The sequence below is a fragment of the Theropithecus gelada genome, chromosome X (genome assembly GCF_003255815.1).
Source record: "Theropithecus gelada isolate Dixy chromosome X, Tgel_1.0, whole genome shotgun sequence".
Classification (NCBI taxonomy): domain Eukaryota; kingdom Metazoa; phylum Chordata; class Mammalia; order Primates; family Cercopithecidae; genus Theropithecus; species Theropithecus gelada.
Genome location: NC_037689.1, coordinates 98673421 through 98693854, shown reverse-complemented (window position 1 = coordinate 98693854; position 20434 = coordinate 98673421). Strand labels below are relative to the sequence as shown.

Below are 20434 nucleotides of genomic sequence, written 5' to 3'. Positions count from 1 at the left end.
TGTTATTAACAGGCAGTGCTTTCACTGTAGGCCCTTTTAAGCAGGGCTATCACATATTGCTGTGCAGGCTGCACAGGGTGACTCCAGGGGCCACCCGCTGCAGAGACTGTGCTGTGTATGCACATCATACATGGCAGTCCTTAGGTTGATAAATACCTTCTGGTTAACTCTTCCATCTGTAGCTGCAAGTCTGCAGTCTCCCTCTGAGTGTTTTCTAGTCTCTTCTCTAATTGGGACTGAATCTTTCTGTCCCCACTGAGACTGCGCTCTAGAGGCAGATATAGTTTCTCTATTGTTTAGAGGCACTGCTCTAAAACAGAGCAGTAATGGCTTTCTTGGCCCTGAATATATGTGAAGGTATTAGAAGGGTGATACTGGATAGATAATGAGAAAGACCCACTTCTTCCATTACCTGTCACCTCTAATGTTCTCTTCCCCTGGAGTTGATAGATATGACTCAGATTTCAGTGCTTAAAGATGCCTTTTGTGATGGGCATGGCAGCTCATGTCTGTAATCCCAGCAGTTTGGGAGGCCGAGGTGGGCAGAACACCTGAGGTCAGGAGTCTGAGACCAACCCGGCCAATATGGGGAAACCTGTCTCTACTAAAAATACAAAAATTAGCTGGGCATGGTGGCACACACCTGTAATCCCAGCTACTCGGGAGGCTGAGGCAGGAGAATTGCTTGAACCTGGGAGGTGGAAGTTGCAGTGAGCTGAAATCGTGCCGTTGCATTCCAGCCTAGGCGATAAGAGCAAAACCCCATCTAAAAAAAAAAAAAAAAAAAAAAAGATGCCTTTTGCTCCTTTGGAGACTGAAGGCAAAGAGATGAGGCCAGAAAACAAGAGCCGGGGCTTATCTGAGTCAAGTTTGGGTTTACTGTCTCAGCCCTGGCTGTGCTTCAGAGTCCCCTCAGGTGCCTTTGTAAAAGCACATTCCTAAGGTGGTGTAGGGTGGGCCTGGTCATCTGTATTTTAAGCCCTCATTTGATTCTGATGTTCTGCCAAAGTAAAGAACTCTCTGGTCTTACCTAATGCATCCATAAGAGTTCAAACACAAGAAGTGCCCCGAGAGAGTAGTGTCTGATGGTTCCCCAGTAGTCTGCTTTTGCCAGTGTCCTGCCTAGGGTTTCTCCCCCGGCCCCAGCCATCCTCCCCGACACCGCGCTTGGCAGCCTCCCAGCCTGGACCTGAGCTCCTCGATGATGTTGGCTGACAGCTGTTGCTCCCGGATGCGCCCCACCTCCTGAGGTGGCTGTCCCACCAGTTCAATGATGGTCACATGCCGCAAATCCAGTCCACAGGTGGATTGCTGGGAGGGAGAGAGAACATTTTACACAACAGGGCCGTGCGTTCAAACCTAAGGCTACTTGGCTGATTCCTCGTGGGACCACATGAAGCAGTGTGGGAAAGGAGCCCTTTCTCCCCCAGTGATCACGTAATCACGCTGTGGGGTCTACAACAACCTGTTCCCTGTGTCATTCCGGAAGTACTTGCCCCAACGGTGCTTCCTTCATTCTACTGAAACCAGTTACACAAAGTGGGATAGAGAAGAGAAATTCAATGACTAAATTGCAGGAACATAATCATTGTTTAAGTTTGCATAGGTTTTAAATTACATAAGTTCTTAATGAATAGCCAATGTGATATGATAATGGCTGTTGTTTATTGAATACACAAACCTAATGCTTTGTAGATGTAATCTAATCCTCACAACACCCCTCACAAGCCAGGTGGTGACAATAACATGCTGAGCCAAGATTCAAACCGAGGACTGATGCCCCCTGCCCAAGCATGTGCTCTTTACCAATAGGCTACCTGGCCAGGGCCTTCACTCAGTCTCCAGGATTTCTCCAAAACTGTGCCCAGTGCTCTTTTCATTACCCCTTGTTACCTTCCTCGCACTGGGCAGCGCAGCTTGCAGTCCAACCCCGGATCTCCGTCCTGCCTTGTCTTGCAGGATTACCTACTAGCCAGTTACCAGGGTGAGGTTTAAAGAGACCTTGAATACTCCTCGGCACCCCACCTCTGTTTCATCTTTGGGCTTCCCTTCTAGTCCTCACCCTCAGGGTCACTATGCTTGCTGACAGGTTCCTTTTCTTGTTCTTACTCCCTTGCTTCCAACTGAACTGTTGCCTTTGTCATTCTTTTTGGGTCTCTGGATGAATAAGGTCTTTTTGGTCTAGACCCTCCAGCTTTTTTTTTTTTTGTAAAACTACTTCCATCCTGGGCCCCTGAATATTCACTCGGCAACTTCTAAGATTCAACCTTTAGAAACCTCCTAAGTAGCTTTTTCTCCCACATGGGTATCCAGCCCCTTGCAGCTCCCCAGAGCTGCTTCTGTTAGTTTTGTCAGCATACCCTGAATTATCTTCAGTAACCTAGCCTGTTCTTTTATAAGTCCCCATAATCATATTTATTCTGTCCTATCGACCTCTCCCTACCAGTGGCTTTGGCTAGGTATCTCTTATGTTAAAAACTGTCATGCAACTCTCATTTTACTTTGAGATATCATAACGCTTTTCCTTCTTTTCTGCTACTGGTAGTGGCTAAGAGCACAGATTCTGCAGCCAGACTCCCTGTGTTCAATCCCAGCTCCACCACTTACTAGCTAGTGACCTTGGGCAAGTGACTTAATCTCTATGCATCAGTTTCCTCACCTATTTAATGGGGATAACAATAGTATCTACCTCCAAAGGGTTGTTGTGAGAATTGGATGAATATGTGTAAAACCCATAGATCAGTACTGGATACCTACGTAGCACTTATTGCATAAGTGTTCGTTAGTGCTCTTATTCCTTGAAAACATAAACATAGTTAATTCCCAACATTTACATTTGATCATAGCTGTCTTGCAAGTCTCTTCAGAGTGCTTTGCCACACTCCCTTCCCATCTTTCACCCAGCTCCCTGCAAGTCACAGCCACCACTCCAGTGACTTTATTGCCTTTTCAGTAAAAGCAGTTTCAAAAATGTGCTAAATATGTCTATGGTAAGACTGATCAAATGCTATCCACAAAAAGTTTCAGGAAGTAGGTAAGGTTTGTGCTGCAGAGAACATCTCTGATTTGGAAAAGGTAAGGGGTAATTTACAGGAGATAAGCCCTCATTAGGGGAATGGGCCTTACCTGTAGCATAGAGATCTGCATTTTATAATATCGGTTGGAGGGATCAGGAGCTGAGATGATGAGGAGTCGCTGTTTCTCATAGAATTGATCCAGGAGACCAGCAGCTGAGTTGACATTGACGTTAATCTTCATAGCTAGGGCAGAAGCAGGTGACCAGTCAGAGTACGGCTTCTCCTCCATCCCAGCTTAGGTAACCTAACATCTTGAGGTGTTCCAGTCTTTCAGGTTGCCTCTCTCTGGCTGTTTCTCCTGTCCCTTGGGGGAAATCCTAAAAGAACACTTGGAGATTTTAAACCCTTCTTCTTGGGGTAGGAGTAGTCTATGGGGGAATGTTAGTCTTTAAATTAGACACATCCCAGAACCCCCCATTCCCACATCATATACATTGTTACTGGACTCCTGTGCCATGAGGAAGATCCTCCAAAGTTCCCCAGATCACCACATCCACTTGCCCCTGTTTCACTCACGAGTACAGATTGGTGGTGAACCTGACCACTGGCGGCTGGATTGACAGACCCGGGAGGGTGTCCCCTGGCGATCATAACCGCCATCACAGTGGTATTCACAGGTGGCACCATAGTTGTCCCCTGCTGAGGTGCAGGTGAGGTAGCCGTGCTGCGGAGGTTTCAGAGTTGGGCAGCGTCTCACTGTCAGGGAGGAGCTCAAGTTAGAAGTTATGGTGTTCCTTATAAGAAAGAAAGGCTAAGAGGGTGCCCATGCTGGGCTTTCTAGATCAGAAGACTTAGGATGATCAGAAAAATGGCCTTTCTATATTTCCAGTGGCTGGAGATGGAGCTGGAATTTTCCTTTCTTAAGGAATTAAATCTGAAATGCAGACAAAGGTTTGTAAAGTCTGGAAACACAGGTGAATATACGTGTTGTCATCAAAAGACTGACAATCTTTAAAAGAAAATATTATCTGTTTCCAGACTTTATGGACATGCTGTGTAAAGATGACTACCTTGCAGAATTCCTCTTAATAGCAGAAATAAGTTGGAGGAATCTTAAATGTTCATTGGTAGGAGAAGGGTTTAGCAAATTATGATATATTCTTAGAGTAGAATATTATGCTGTCATTAAAAATATTTCTGAAGAATTTTAAAATAACATGAGACAATTACTTTGTTAATGAAAAGTGAAAAGGATGATTTATGATTGGATATACAGTATAATCGCAACTATATATTTTTTAAAGTATGTATAGAAAAAAGACTGGAAGGAAAATACCAAAAAGCTAATAGCAGTTGCCTCTGGATGATGGGGTAATACATTTTTCCCCTTTATATATTTCCTTATTTATCAAATGTTCAACAATAAGCATGAATTATCTTTATAATGAGAAAAGCAAAACAAAACAATACAACACAAAGCAAAGAGGAAGAATCAGGTAGCCAACACCACCAATTTTAGCAGAGGTGAATGATAGAATGAAGGCAGATTACATGTGATCATTTTGAAGTCTAAGAAGAGAAATGGATAAAGAATATCCTTGTGAATTTTATCTGGATTTAGGATAACGAGAGTCTTGTTGATGAGAGTCTTGTTGGAGAGTCAAAGTTTCAGAAACATGTGTATGCACATGTAATGTTGGCTTCCTAAATAAGCCTGTTTGGTGAACTTGTTTTTCTCCCTCCCCAGTATAAATGAGGTGTGTCTCTTCCAGGCATAGAGAGGAGAGACATTGGGTGGGTCAGGGTAGAGCAGGATTAATGAACAATATGGAAACTAAAGAATTCTTTCTGACCTTGTACTTTCACAATGAACTTGCAGCTGGCCCGGTTGTAGGCTCGGTCATAGGCAGTGTAACGAATCACGTGCTCCCCTTCAGGAAAGTGAGAGCCAGGCTCAGGGCCCCGAAGTGTCACCCTGCATGGGACAGGGTGAAAGAAACACTGAGGAAAGAAACCCTTAGAATTGAAGTCTGAGGCACATCCCCACTGTCACCTTAGCCTGTGCAGTTTCAGTGTGACCAGCCTGAATGACTGAGAGAAGCTGAGGGAAGGCATAAGCGGCATCCATTATTCAGGCTCACCTGGTGATGGTACCATCAGCAGAATCTTTCACCAATGGCGGGTCCCAGTATACTCGAGCAGTCAATTTCTCTGGCTCTGCCATCTTCTCACGTGAGTGGGGACAGCGGATCTTGGGGGGATCTATGTCTGCCAAGGTGAAAAATCAAGTGCTGACTCGTGGGCCCCCTGCTTTCCCTGGAGGGAATCCATTGAAGCAGTGCCACACACCACACACCACACGCTGGGTAGGTAAAAAGTTCAAGGTGCTCAAGGAAACTGGGGAAGGAAGCCCAACTCCAGGGGAGAAGATCATTTTGTTCAGCAAATACCCAGGGTGCTACCCTCATAGCTAAGAGGAATGCCTTCTGTGGTGAGAATTCCACATCATCTCGATATAATGCTGAGGTGGCTCTTTGCACCAGGACAACTGGGAGCAACCAGCATTTACCTACACATACAGGCTCGCCTCCACTCCATCTCCCATCTTCCATGCAGATTCGGCTGCGATCACCTTCCAGGTGGTAGCCACTGGAACAGCTATAGTCACAGCGAGAGTCAAGAAGCACTCCATTTGTGCAGGTGTAAGTGCCACTAGTGATGAATGGCAGTGCGTGGCATCTCATCTCTAAGAGAAAACCAAGTGGCAAGCTCAGTGGCTTGTGCAACTATGTGGAGGTGATGTCTGGGCATCTAGCACAGGGAGAAACGTATCAGAGAGAGCAGAAAATACAAAAACCCTACCTGAACTGCCCTTACATTTTTGTGCCTAACTGCCTTTTCCCCTAATTGTCTTTGTATTTTCGTAAAGTATAGCAGCACCCTTGGGCAGAGGGGTGTCAAAAAAGTAAATTACTTGTCCAACCATATAGACTTCAAAATCAGACCTAACATTGTACATTGCCAAAATCCATAGAATATGCAACAAGAGTGGGCCTTAATGTAAACTATGGAATTCAGGTGACAATGATATATTAATGTATGCTCATTCAACTGTAAAAAGTGTAACACTCTGGTGGGAGATGTTGACAACAGGGGAAGCTGTACATGTGTGGGTGCAGGGGATAAATGGGAAATATCTATATCTTTCATTCAATTTTGCTGTGAACTTAAAACTTCTCTAAACAAATAGAATCTATTTTAGAGGGGGAAGTAAAACAACTTATCAAGAGTAAAAAAAAAAAAATCAGACCTGAGTTTGCATCCCAGTTCCACTTCTTACTAGCTCTGTAACTTTAAGAAGTTGCCTCATCTCTTTGAGTCTCAGTGTTTTCTTCAGTGAAATGTGGATACCTCATAGGATTGTTGTATAAATTAAAAGAGACAATGCATATATCCTCTGGGCTCATTTAGGGCCTTAGCAACTGAGAATTTTTGTCTCTTATTCCTCAAATGCTAGATGCCCTTGAGCACGTTCAAAGCTGCTTTTCTCCTCCAGGCAATACTCATATAATTTTGGGGCTCCCTTAGGCACTGCTCAGCTGAGGCTCACTTACATGCCAACTTGGGCTGACTGTCTGGGCAAGAATACAAGTCAGAGCAGTGCCTGGAGGGCCAGGTGTGGTATTTGGTAAAAGAGGAATCCATGTGCCTTGGACACCACATGTGGCAGAGGTGGAGCCTGTCACCATGGATTAATTGTGAGCCTATGCTTGCTAAAGTCTTGTTGGAGATACCTGATACTTGAGAGAAGGAGGCCATATATTCCTTTAGGTTGTCTAACTTCTAATCCTGACTAAGTTCAATTGTTGAAACTTTGAATAAAGATCTGTATTAGCTATATTCATTCTGTTTCTTGGCAAACCAGACTTAAAGATTATTGCATTTTCTGTTTTCCAGTGTCCCTTTGTAAAGACCTATGCAAAAATGACCTTCTTGAAATCAGGGCGAAGACAAAAGATTTGTCTCTTCAGATGAATGTGTTTGCTTAGTATCATATGACAGGAAATATGATAGATCCAAAGCATTTGCCCTTTTGTCTCTTATGAGGAAAGTCAAAGCCAGATTCAATGCTCAAATGTAGTAATTGACTCATTGTAGGCACCTGGAAATATGTATGTCACCATTCTTTTTTTTTTTTTTTTAAAGATGGAGTCTCGCTCTGCCGCCCAGGCTGGAGTGCGGTGGCGCGATCTCGGCTCGCTGCAAGCTCCGCCTCCCGGGTTCACGCCATTCTCCTGCCTCAGCCTCCCGAGTAGCTGGGACCACAGGCGCCTGCCACTACGCCCGGCCAATTTTTTTTTGTATTTTTAGTAGAGACAGGGTTTCACTGTGTTAGCCAGGATGGTCTCGATCTCCTGACCTCGTGATCCGCCCACCTCGGCCTCCCAAAGTGCTGGGACTACAGGCGTGAGCCACCGCGCCCGGTCACCATTCTTTTAATTGATTTTATGTTCACTTGTACTTTACAGCTCTGTATTTTTCAATTGTATCAGACCGATTCAAATTCCTGTTGAAAATGATGGGATCTAAGTCCTGAAACAATTTAATTCCAGTCACCGAGAGGGGTGTGGTGACTGCCTGCTTTCTGGCTATCAAGCTTCTCTTCTCCTCTACAGCATCTTCTCTGACTAGCCCCATTTCTATATGAATGCTCAGCACTTCTGCATCCAGTTACATGACATTCATGTGCACACATTTGTGTTTCTATCCCATTCATCTATAAGCAGCCTGGGAGTATTTGAAGAATTGAGTAATACAGGAAGTGACCAATACAGGGCTGTGCATACATGGGTGTCCTACAAATGGTGTTCTGCCATGGACATATGGACAGGAAAAGCTCAGCTGCTGAAAGGCTGTGGAACTTGAGTAAGAGGTAGAGATTTGGAAGCTGAAGGGGGAAATGATTTGGAATGTGTATATATCAGCATTTTCACATTCTAGACTTAGGGATTTTTCTTCTGACTTTCAGAAGAAAATGAAGAATAGCAGATGTTTCATAGCTTCACTGCCAAGGTCTTCTAAGGCTATAGGCCAGGAAGTACAGCAGTTGACCACAAGTGGAAAAGAGTCTAAGACCACACGTCCTTAGGAGCTCCAGAAGAAGATCTAGGTCCACATCAGACCTCAGGCCCAAGCCTTCGCTCTGGCTGTGCACTCCTGGGCTCCCCGAGTCAGAAGAGATGGTTGCTCCTTAAATGCTCATATTGCTTGGACAGTAACCCAGAGAAACTGAACTCGAATGTTAGGATGGGGAAAGGCCCTGCTGGGGGGCTTGTGGAATATTCTCAATTTGCACTTGAGAGAAGGGCATATTACTAACACCTCCAGGCATATACCCTCAGCAGCTGGCTGGCTGGCTTCTCTCGAATACATGCATCAGCATATGCACACACACAACTTACGCCTGCAGTAGGCAGTTCCAGACCAGCGACGGCTTGGCAGGCATTGCACCGACCTTCTTCCAATCAGTCGAAAGCCCCGGTCACAGGAGAGCTCACAACGTGTGCCCAGGCTGCTGTGATAATTTCCTCCCCTCGGTGAGTAGCATGTGGCTTCTCCATCCTGGATATTTAATGTATAACACCATCGGGGGACTGTAGCAATAGAAGAAAGACAAGCTAGAAGTACAGTAATCAAGACAGTGTGGTGCTGGTGAAAAGACAGACAAATAGGTCAATGAAAAAAAATAGCCCAGAAGTAAACCCACACAGGTGTGTTGAAATTATTTTTGACAAAAGTGCAAAAACAATTCAGTGGAAGAAAGCCTTCAGACAAATGGTGCTGGAGCACTTGTACTTCCATATGCAAAAAAAAACCCCACCTCAACCTAAGTCTCACACCTTATACAAAAATTAACTCAAACGGGATCATGGACTTGAAAAAACAGGAGAAAGTCACCGGGATTTAGGGCTAAGCAAAGTGGTCTTAGGTATGATATCAACAGCACAAATAATAAAAGAAAAATTAAATTTTTTTTTTTTTTTTTTTTTGAGACGGAGTCTCGCTCTCGCCCAGGCTGGAGTGCAGTGGTGCAATCTTGGCTCACTGCAAACTCCACCTCCCGCGTTCACCCCATTCTCCTGCGTCAGCCTCCCGAGCATCTGGGACTATAGGCGCCCGCCACCATGCCCGGCTAATTTTTTGTATTTTAGTAGAGATGGGGTTTCACCGTGTTAGCCAGGATGGTCTCGATCTCCTGACCTCGTGATCTGCCCGCCTCGGCCTCCCAAAGTGCTGGGATTACAGGCGTGAGCCACTGTGCCCGGCCAGAAAAATTAGATTTTAATAAATTAATGAATTAATAAATTGGACCTTGTCAAAATTAAAAATTGCTCTGCGAAAAGACAAAGCCATAAAAAGGGACTAGTATTTAAAATATAGAAAGAACTCTCAAAACATTGAAAAAGCAAACAGTCCAGTTAGAATATGGACAAAAGATATAAACACACATGGCACTGAAGAGGATATACCGATGGCAAATAAGCACATAAAAAGATGTTCAGCATCATTAATTATTTGGGAAATGCAAATTAAAATCATAATGAAATACCACCTATATATCCATCAGGGAGGGTATCCTTTAAAAAAAAAACGGGTAATACCAAGTGTTTGTGAAGATAGAGAGAAACTGGAATTCTCATACGTGTCTGGTGGAAATGCAGAAATACAGCCACTTTGGAAAATATTTTGGCTATTTCTTATAAAGGTAACACGATACCTTCTTATAAAGAAAGGTACACTTACCATATGACTCTGCAATCCCACTTAAAGGTATTTATGCCAGTGAAATAAAAACCTGTGTCCACACAAAATCCTGTACATGAGAGTTAAAAGTAGCTCTATTCATAATTGCCAAAAGCTGGAAACAACTCAAATCTCAAATTTTTTTTTTTTTTTTTCAAGACAGAGTCTCCCTCTGTCGCCTGCAGTGGTGCAATCTCGGCTCACGGCAACCTCCGCCTCCCGGGTTCAAGCTTGATTCTCCTGCCTCAGCCTCCGCAGTAGCTGGGACTACAGGCGTGCGCCACCACGCCCAGCTAATTTTTGTATTTAATTTTTGTATTTTTAGTAGAGATGGGGATTCACCTTGTTGGCTAGAATGGTCTCGATCTCTTGACTTCTTAATCTGCTCGCCTTGGCCTCCCAAAGTGCTGGGATCACAGGCATGAGCCACCGCACCCGGCCTCAAATGTCTTTCTACGGGTGAATGGCTGAACTAACTGGTGTATTCATACAAAAGAATGAAGTGCTGATACATGATGCAACAACATCAATCAATCTCAAATGTATTTTGGGAAGTGAAAGAAGCCAGACTCAAAAAACTACATACTGTAGAATTCCATTTATATAACAAAAATATAGGGACATAGGCAAAAATACAGTGACAGAGTACAGATCAGTGTTTGCCAGAGATTAGGGGTAGAGGTAGGGAATAACATCAGAGGGGAAGCGCTGGGCAAGAGTTTGAAGTGATGGAACTGTCTCATACTGTGGTGGGAGTTATGTGACCCTATGCATTTGTCAGAACTCACAGAACTGTACACCAAAAAGAGAGAGTTTTTCTGTGTGTATGTTTAACATAAAAATTTAAAGGATAATACAAAAATGTAAACTAGAGAGAGGAAGGGAATGTGACATCAAAGAAGGCTTCTTTGGAATGAAAGTCTAATCCCAGTTCAGTACTGAGCACAAAAGGTTATAGGGCTGTTAAATCATAAAGGCATCATAAAGATGCCTCACAGGCTATACAAAATAACTGACTCTTTAGTGGGTTCAGAGTTTAAAGGGGCACATAAAAACAAGCAGAGAGCCACCTGCCCAAGGATGCACACACACAGCATGGCATGGGTCTGTTAGCCTAGGGTTGGGAAGGCTAAAGCCCCATATGAGTTGATTCAGTTCCCACATCCTAAGGGACATTCAGTTCCCACATCCTAAGGGACAAAAAAAAGGGGGGAGCTTTGAAAAAAAAAGTAGATGAGACACCAAAGGAACAAAGAAAAGCTAGAGCCTCTTTCTGAGTGCAACTGGAGAATGAAGACAGATGACAGTGAGAAATCTTTTCTTCAGTAAACACTACTCTTGGGGCTACCAGCATTACTTTTGAGCCTGTGGCAGTGACACATGGCTGCCATCTGGAGACACCATCTCCAAATTACAGAAAGTCTTTTAAGCACTACAGTTGCAGAGCTGTTGATTATAAGGCCACAACACATATCACAAAGATCTTACTTGGCAGGCTGGGACCTCAACAATCACTCCCATTCTATATCTCTCCCACAGTCTGTCAAGGAAAATACACATCAGATTGGAATGGGTAGAATAAGTAAGAACGGTAAAGGGAAATATAAAGGTCAGGCTAAATGCTGAGACAGTAGAAGAGGCCCCAACTATTGTAAATAAGTTCAAATTTTCTGACCCAGAAAAAATCCTGGCATAAAGACAAAAACGTTGAAAGGCTGGAGAGGAGCAAACACAATCTCAGTTTTCAAATAAGGAAGAAGTCTCTGGGAGCTATAGCCTAGTGACACTGACAGCACTGATAGCATAGTGTTCTAGAATATTTAAACGTAAGGCGTATGCGTTACACAGAGAAGTAGTGATCTCCAGGAACCCTCTGGAACAAGTAATTCCAGATTGACCTAATTTCCTGTTTGGGCAGGGTCACCAGACTGGTAGAGCAGGGGAAATAGTGGATACACTATGTGGAAGTAAGTGAGGCATGTGACAATGCTTTTCATGTCATTGATGTGGATGAGATGAAATACAGGAGAGGTGACAATACGGTTAAAATTTCATAAGTGGCTGAGCAACTGTACCCAAAGAATGCCCATGGGAAGCTGATCGAGGATGTGGTTAAAAGAAATCAAGAAGGCAATTCCATTTACAATAGCTACAAAGAAATCTAGAAATAAACTTAACCAAAGAAGTGAAAACCTATACACTGAAAATTATAAAACATTGATGAAAGAAATTAAAGAGGACACAAAAAATAGATATCCCATGTTCATGGATCAGAAGAATTAATATTGTTAAAATGACCATATTGCTCAAAGCAATTTACAGATTCAATGCAATTTCTATCAAAATACCAACATCATTTTTCACAGAAATAGAAAAAGCAATCCTAAAATTCATATGGAACTAAAAAAGAGCCAGAATAGCCAAAGCAATCCTGAGGAAAAAAAAAAAAAAAAAAAAGCTAGAGGCATCACATTACCTGACGTCAACATATATTGTAAGGCTATAGTAACCAAAACAACACGGTATTGGTATAAAAATAGATATATAGATCAATGGAACAGAATAGGAAACCCAGAAATAAATTCATTTATTTATAGCCAACTGATCTTTGACAAGGCCATCAAGAACATACACTGGGGAAAGGACATTCTCTTCAATAAATGCTGCTTAGAAAACTAGATAACCTTTTACAGAATAATGAAATTGGACCCCCATCTCTCATATCCAAAAATTTACTCAAGATGGAGTAAAAACTTAAATGTAAGACCCAGAAGTACAAAATTACTAGAAGAAAACATAGGGAAAACTCCTCAGGATATTGGTCTAGGCAACAATTTTATGGTTAAGACCTCAAAAGCACAGGAAACAGAAACAAAAATAGACCAAGAGGACTATATTAAACTAAAAGGCTCCTGCACAGCAAAACAACAACAACAAACAACCGAGTGAAGAGACAACCTCTTGAATGGGAGAAAATATTTGCAAACTACTTATCCATCAGGGGACTAATAATGTCCAGTATATACAAGGAACTCGAACAACTCAACAGTAGAAAAACAAATAATTCCACTAAAAAAATTGGGCAAATGACACGAGTAGATATTTCTCAAAAGAGGACACACAAATGGCCAACAGATATATGAAAAAATGCTCAACATCACTAATCATCAGGGAGATGCAAATCAAAATCACACAATGAGATATCATCTCACCCCAGTTAAAATGGCTATTATTAAAAAGTCCAGGTGCAGTGGCTCATGCCTGTAATCCCAGGACTCTGGGAGGCCTATGCAGGTGGATCACTTGAGGTCAGGAGTTTGAGACCAGCCTGGCCAACATGGTGAAATCCCGTCTCTACTAAAAATAAAAAAATTAGCCGGGCATGGTGGTGGGCGCATGTAATCCCAGCAACTCGGGAGGCTGCGGCAGAAGAATTGCTTGAACCCAGGAGGTGGAGGTTGCAGTGAGCCAAGATCATGCCATTGCACTCCATCCTGGGGGACTGAGTGAGACTCTGTCTTTAAAAAAAAAAAAAAAAAGGACATAAATAACAGATGCTGGCCAGGATGCAGAGAAAAGGGAACCATACATTGTTGATGAGAATGTAAATTAATATAATCACTAAGGAAAAGAGTATTGAAATTTCTTAAAAAATGAAAACTAGCTGGGCGTGGTGGCTCACACCTGTAATCCCAGCACTTTGGGAGGCCAAGGCAGGTGGATCACCTGAGGTCAGGAGTTCGAGACCAGCCTGGCCAACATGGTGAAACTGTTTCTACTAAAAATACAGAAATTAGCTGGGCGTGGTGGCAGGTGCCTGTAATCCCAGCTACTGGGGAGGCTGAGGCAGGAGAATCGCTTGAACCCGGGAGGCAGAGGTTGCAGTGAGCCAAGATCACACCACTGCACTCCAACCTAGGCAACAAGAGTGAGACTCCATCGAAAGAAAGAAAGAAAGAGAGAAAGAGAGAGAGAAAGAGAGAAAGAGACAGAGAAGGAAGGGAGGGAACTAGCACTACCATATGATTCAGCAGTCCCACTACTGGGTACCTATTTAAAGGAAAAGAAATCAATATATCAAAGGGATCTGCATTCATGTGTTTATCACAGCACTATTCACAATAGCAAAGATATGGAATCAACCTAAGTATCCATCAGTGGACTAATGGATAAAGAAAATGTGCTACATATACATAATAGAATAGTATTTGGCCATAATAAAGAATGAAATCCTATCATTTGCAGCAACATGGATGGAACTGGAAGTCATTATGTTAAGCAAAATAAGCCAGGCACAGAAAGACAAATACTGCATGTTCTCACTTAATTGTAGGTGCTAAAAAAGTTAATCTCATGGACATAGAGAACAGAATGATAGATACCAGAGAATGGGAGGGGTAACTAGGTGGCAGGGGGGATGAAGAGAGGTTTGTTGTGGATACAAATCTACAGTTAGAAGAAATAAATTCTAACGTTTGATAGCAGAATAGGGTGACTGTACTTAGCAACAATGTTTTGTATATTTCAAATTAAGTAGAAGAGAGGACTTGATAACAACACATAAAAATAGTAAATACTGAAGGTGATGGATACCGCAAATACCCTGACTTGATTACTCCACAGTCTATGCACATGACACTCAACATGTGCCCCATAAATATGTTAAGTATTATGTATCGATAAAAGAAAAAAGAATGTGGTTAAATACTGTATTGCAGGCTGGGCGTAGTGGCTCATCCCTGTAATCCCAGCACTGTGGGAGGCCGAAGCAGGCGGATCACCTGAGGTCAGGAGTTCGAGACTAGCCTGGCCAACATGGTGAAACCCTGTCTAGTAAAAATACAAAATTAGCCACGTGTGGTGGTGTGTGCCTGTAATCCCAGCTACTTGGGAGACTGAGGCAGGAGAATTGCTTGAACCTGGGAGGCAGAGGTTGAAGTGAGCCAAGATCACGCCATTGCACTCCAGCCTGGGCAACAAGACCAAAACTTTGTCTTAAAAAAAAAAAAAAAACTCCCTTGCCCCACCTAAAAAAAACCCAAAAATACTGTATGGCAAAATTGTCTGGTGGGAAATGTGTAAGTCTTTATTGTGTATCTCCTGTGTTCTAGGCACCATGCTACATGTTTTCCTTTTCACATATATCATCTCATACAGTTCTCCCAACAGCCCTGTAAGGTATGTAGGTGTCTTTCCCTCTTTCGCAGATGAGGAAGTAAATTGCCCAGGATCCCTAAGCAAGTAGTGGGTAGAGCTGAAATTTGAACCCAAGCTTTGTCTGCTCCAAACCCCATGTCCTATGTAACCGCAGTGTCTGCCACTGCAGATATAAAATAGGCTACTACTTTGAAGTAAACACTGACCTTGTTGAATAGATAATATATCCACATGACTCAAAACCTCAAAAGTATAAAAAGTTACAAAGTACAATGTCTTCCCCCAACTCCTGCTCCCATGCCCACCCTGACTTAGTCCCCTCCCAAAGAACTACTTTTAATATTTCTTTGTGCAAATAAAGCAAATGTTGGCATAGCTTCTTATTTTTCCTTCCTTTTTAATACATAGGGTAGCATATTATGTCCACTCTTCCCTCCATTGCTTGTTTGGTAAACTTAACAGTTGTATTTAGAGATCTTTCCATATCACTACATAGTAAGCGTGCAATTTATTTAAATGAAATAACATTTATAAAATACATAGCAGTGACTGGCACATAATAGGTGTTTGTCCAGAGTCCAAGAGCTGGAAGGGGGAGAAGCTGAGATTTGAACTCAGGCCCATTGTCTCTGCTTTCTGTAGCTATTCATCTGTCTATCTCTTTTTAAGGTGTATGCAGAAAATAAAGTGCTGACAACAGTTTTGAAAGGGCCTTCTCTGTTATCTTCTATTATCTTCAGATAACCCAGGCAGTGTGACTAGCTTGCTCACAGATGAGGCAAGCTGCAAGGAAAGCAACAGCCCAGCTGACTCCAAGCTAGGAGTCAGGATAAGGGAATGACAGAAAGTGCAGGATGAGTGAAGATGATAGCAAATGACATGCCAATTTGCTTTGAAATAATGATCTGGTTGTTCTGGGTTTTTTCCCAGTCTTCTTTTCTAGAACAATGAGTTATATTTTTGATGAAAGAGATGGATTAAGCATGGCTCTAGAGTGAGACAGATCTGAGTTTAAATTCTCTGTGACTCTCTGAATCTAAAACTTCCCTGAGCTTAGTTTCCTGGTTGGTAAAATGGGGGATAATAAACCATACCATAGGGCTGGTTGTGCGAACCAAACGAAATTTCATGTGTAAAATATTCAACCCTGTGAATGTTTTTCCCTAAGTCAGTGTCTGGGTTTGAGCCAGTGTCCCATCTTTCCTGAAGCAGCAACATGCTGTGGTTCCCAGCATTCATTTGGAGCACGTGACTGAGACACACGACTGCCATCTGGAGACACCATCTCCAAATTACGGAAAGTTCTTTAGCACTACAGTTGCAGAGCTATTGATTATAAGGTCACAAAGACTTTACATGGGAGGCTGGGGCCTCAGGTTGTACTTTTCCTGGACACTCCCTCCCCCTCATCATTGCTAACTTCACTCAATTCATTTTATGCCAAGACTAAGTCCTAAAAGGAGCTTTGAGACACTAGACCTCCAAACCAAAGGCCCTTATGCAGCTTATATTTCTCCAAAGGGCTTTATGCTCATTTAAGAAGAACCAATGAAGAAGGTTAATGTTAATAATAGGGCTGCAGACTCTGTGAAAGTACCTTCTGCATCTGTTGCTTTTTACTAGCCACCTCTCCAAACTATAGTCTCCCATAATCTGGCTTCTGCTCCCAGGATGCTAGTGGTCAGCATCTACTTTTAACCATGGCTGTGTGAGAGTAACACACATGACTCCTTAAATATAGTTAAATACAGTTGAAAACAGTTAAATACACAAGTACAGTTAAAAACAGTTAAATACAGGAATACAGTTAAAAACAGTTAAACACACAAGTACAGTTAAAAACAGTTAAATACAGGAATACAGTTAAAAACAGTTAAATACAGTTAAAAACAGTTAAATACAGTTAAAAACAGTTAAATACACAAATACAGTTAAATACAGTTAAATACAGAAATATAGTTAAATACAGTTAAATACAGAACTATTTTCTTGAGGGTAATGAAAAGTAAACCAAAGAGGCAGTGCATAATGAAGGCCAAATAAGTGTGTCTAGACAGTAAACATTTATTTCAGAAGAGGTACCTAATAAGTACTCAATAAATATTCAATGAACGAATAAATGGGCAAGGGAAAGCTCAGTGTGGGCTAAAGCAGTTGGGAACACAGTACTGAACACAGCCTGACCAAAGTGCAGATTTCGTGTGGAGAGAACAGGTAGGAAGTTGTTAGTCTGGGAAGCTAGGCCGAGGCCAGATTCTGATTTAAAATGATCATTGTGGGTCACTAGGTTTGGGGGAGGGGGAAACATGAGTCAGATAATCCAGTTAGAGGCAACTGTATTATCCATGTGTGAGGTCAAAGTTTTATTCCCATGGATTAATAAAGAAATGACAGGTCTTTGTGACTGACTGGCAGGAAGTGATGAGGAAAAGGGGGCTGTTAAAGGTGACAGGACCTATTAGAGGTGACACTGAGGTATTCTGAAGTCTAAGTAACTAAGAGAATGATGGTAGTGTTATCAGAAGTAGGAAGGTCAGTAGGTGGAACCCTTTTCAGGAGAGAGGAAATATTTTTGTTTTAGACATCTCCAAATGGAAGTGTGTATCAGCGGTTGGAGATGTAGTCCATCAGCTCAGGAGACAGGTCAGGGTTGACCCAAGTTCAGATCCTAGTCTCATTCTCTCTATGGTCACCACCAGAGAGTCCATCTCCTTTCCCAGTTTCAGCTCTGACCAGAATTGTGAAATGCCATGGAGCCCAAGGAAGGGGGATTAAGAAGAAAGGAAGGTGCTCACTGCTGCTAGAGAGACTGAGAGACACGCTCAAGAAAGGGTCATGGAAATTGGTTCTCTCATGGGAGAAAACTTTTTTCTTCAAGAGATGTCATTTCAGGTTGTAGATTTGTGAGTGGGTGAGAAACAGACTGTAGAGAGTTTAGGAGTTAGTGGGTGCTGAGAGAGAGAGGGAGTGGGTGTGGACCATTTGGCAGTGAGAAGAACATGAGTAGAAGGTAGCTACGAAGGAGCTCAGAGGAGCTCAAAGCTCTGATAATTTCTCAGTTGAAACTGTTTTTCTTAAAGGTCACTGTTTACCTCCTTGCCAAATAAAATCTTTTCTCTACCCTCAATTAGATTTCTTTGCAATATTTGACACAATTTATCTCTTACCCCTTCCTTTCCTTAAAACTCTCTTCTCCTGTGGCTTCTGTAATATGACAGGTACTGCCCAGATATCTTCTACATGACTGACCACTAATTCTCTTTTTTTCCCCTTGCTGGTTCCTCTTCTCCTACTCATGTCTACAGATGTCTTCTAAAGCTCTGACCCTGGCCTTCTGCTCCCTCAGACAACCCATCTATCTAAGCTGATGACTCACACAACTTCATCTTTCCGCTTCCAGCTGCCGGTAGGGCATCTTTACCAAACCAGTTTTCTTTTTTAACATTGTCTTTTTGAGAGGGGTCCTACAATTCTTCCAGGTGTACAGACTGAGTGCTTTCAGACATCAGTTTGTTTCTTAGCCTCTTGGTACATCAGGTCTGTACTAAGTCTTGTCGTCTCTTTCTTTGAAACATTTATGGGGTTCATCTGTACCTTCCATTTCTTTGCCACCACCCTCAGTCATCTCTAGCCAACATTACTGTAGCTGGTTCCTGGAGAGTCTCCCTGACTCAGGCCTAACCACTGAACCCCTATTTCTGCATAGAATAATCAGGTTAATGTTCTAAAATGACAATTTATTGTGTCATGCCCCTGTGCAAAAACATGTGATGGGCTCCCTGTAGATCCTAGTACAACAGCTAAACTCTTCTGCCTGGCTTGCAAAGCAAAGAAACAAAGAATCAGAAATGGAAGGGATATCAGATACCACCTGGCCTAACTTCCCTTTTAATGCAGGAATTACTTACTGTGCAGCATTCATCACAGATAGTTTTCCTGCCTCTCATTAGTATTGTCCCTAGATCACGGAGTCTTTCCTAATTTGGTCTCACTCTTTATATTTAACTTTTTTTTTTTTTTTTGAGACAGAGCCTTGCTTTGTCGCCCAGGCTGGAGAGCAGTGGTGCCATCTCAGCTCTCGGCTCACTGCAACCTCCACCTCCCGGGTTCAAGCGATTCTCCCGCCTCAACCACCGGAGTAGCTGGGATTATAGGCACGTGCCACCATGCCTGGCTAATTTTTTGTAGTTTTGTTAGAGATGAGGTTTCACCATATTGACCAGGCTGGTCTCAAACTCCTGACCTCGAGTGATCCACCTGTCTCGGCCTCCCAAAGTGCTGGGTTTACAGGCATGAGCCACTGCACCTGACCTATATTTAACTTTCTTTGATACTACTCCCTCCACCTTCCATCTCCTCCAGTCAGGCCGGTTTCTTCTTAGCTCCCTCCTCTACCAGGTTTGTTCTTACTTCCACATTTTTAGCCATCTGCTTTTCTGGGTGCTCTCCCCTCCCCTTTCTAGTTCTCAAAATCCCACCTATCATTCTAAGCTTAGCCTAAATGTCATCTTTCGTGACCCCTTTCCTGACTTCTTTTTCTTAAATCCTACTGCATTTACTGCTATCACATAGCTTCACACTTACTTGCCCTACATGTGCTAATTTTATACACCCCCATCACCCCCAACAGAATGTCAGCTACATGATGGGGACAAAACCCTATCTGAGACCTTGTATCACCCACAGGCTTACCTTGCACAGGATTAGGCATTGAGTAACTAGTCGATACTTAATGATTAATAATATATGGAGAACCTTCAGGCTGGAGAGGTGAGGTCACACAGTAAGTCAGTAACCCAAGTTCATGACGAGAAATCACAGCCCCTGATTCCCTGTGCTGCAGTTTGGGCACATGTGAGTCAAGCCTGATGGGGATGCTTCAGGGAAGGGCCTAGGTCTGAGGCCAGAAAAGAGCTTTTCTGGGCTTGAGAAGCAGGGTAGATTACCTCGGTAGTCCAGGGCAGGAGCCCGTGGGACCTCCTCTGCATATACTTCATTGTAGCTTTCATCTGGATAGTAGCCAGAACCTAGAATAAGGAAGACAATATCAAGATGGTGTCTTGATTTCTCACTCAAGTCCTTCCCAACCTTCCCTCTCTCGTCCAACTTTGTCACTTCCTTAGGACATGGCATTCCATGGGTGGGGAGCCAGGTGGATATTTAGTGGGGGAAATCCTGTGTTGTAAGGCAGCAGAACTATTGTGGGTGAATCTCAGCACCTCAGTTGCATAGAGGGCAGGCTCATGGTTGTGGGGCCAGTTACTGCGAGCACTAGAAGACTCCATCTAAAAGAAAAAAATTGAACCTGACCATACATCAATCCTGTCAATCTGGACTATAAATGACCCATTTCCTTGAAGCAACACATGAGTCTTGGTAAGACACTGGGGACTAAGCTCTGAGAATGGACTGTGGTCCCAGATAGGAGGAAAAAACAGAACCTGTGTCTTCCCCCT

At 42.9% G+C, this 20434-nt stretch overlaps 1 protein-coding gene across 2 annotated transcripts in view; it reads right to left on the bottom strand.

Annotated features, from left to right (window-relative positions):
- Positions 1-20434, bottom strand: part of SRPX2 (sushi repeat containing protein X-linked 2) — a 29932-nt gene that overhangs the window by 3349 nt on the left and 6149 nt on the right. For both annotated transcript variants that reach the window (XM_025372640.1, XM_025372641.1), the window contains exons 3-10: positions 19925-20005; positions 8480-8671; positions 5587-5763; positions 5159-5285; positions 4871-4992; positions 3594-3773; positions 3127-3260; positions 1190-1311 (exon numbers count right to left, since the gene is read on the bottom strand). In XM_025372640.1, coding sequence (XP_025228425.1) covers positions 1190-1311; positions 3127-3260; positions 3594-3773; positions 4871-4992; positions 5159-5285; positions 5587-5763; positions 8480-8671; positions 19925-20005 — 1135 coding nt within the window. The remainder of the gene's footprint in view (positions 1-1189; positions 1312-3126; positions 3261-3593; positions 3774-4870; positions 4993-5158; positions 5286-5586; positions 5764-8479; positions 8672-19924; positions 20006-20434) is intronic.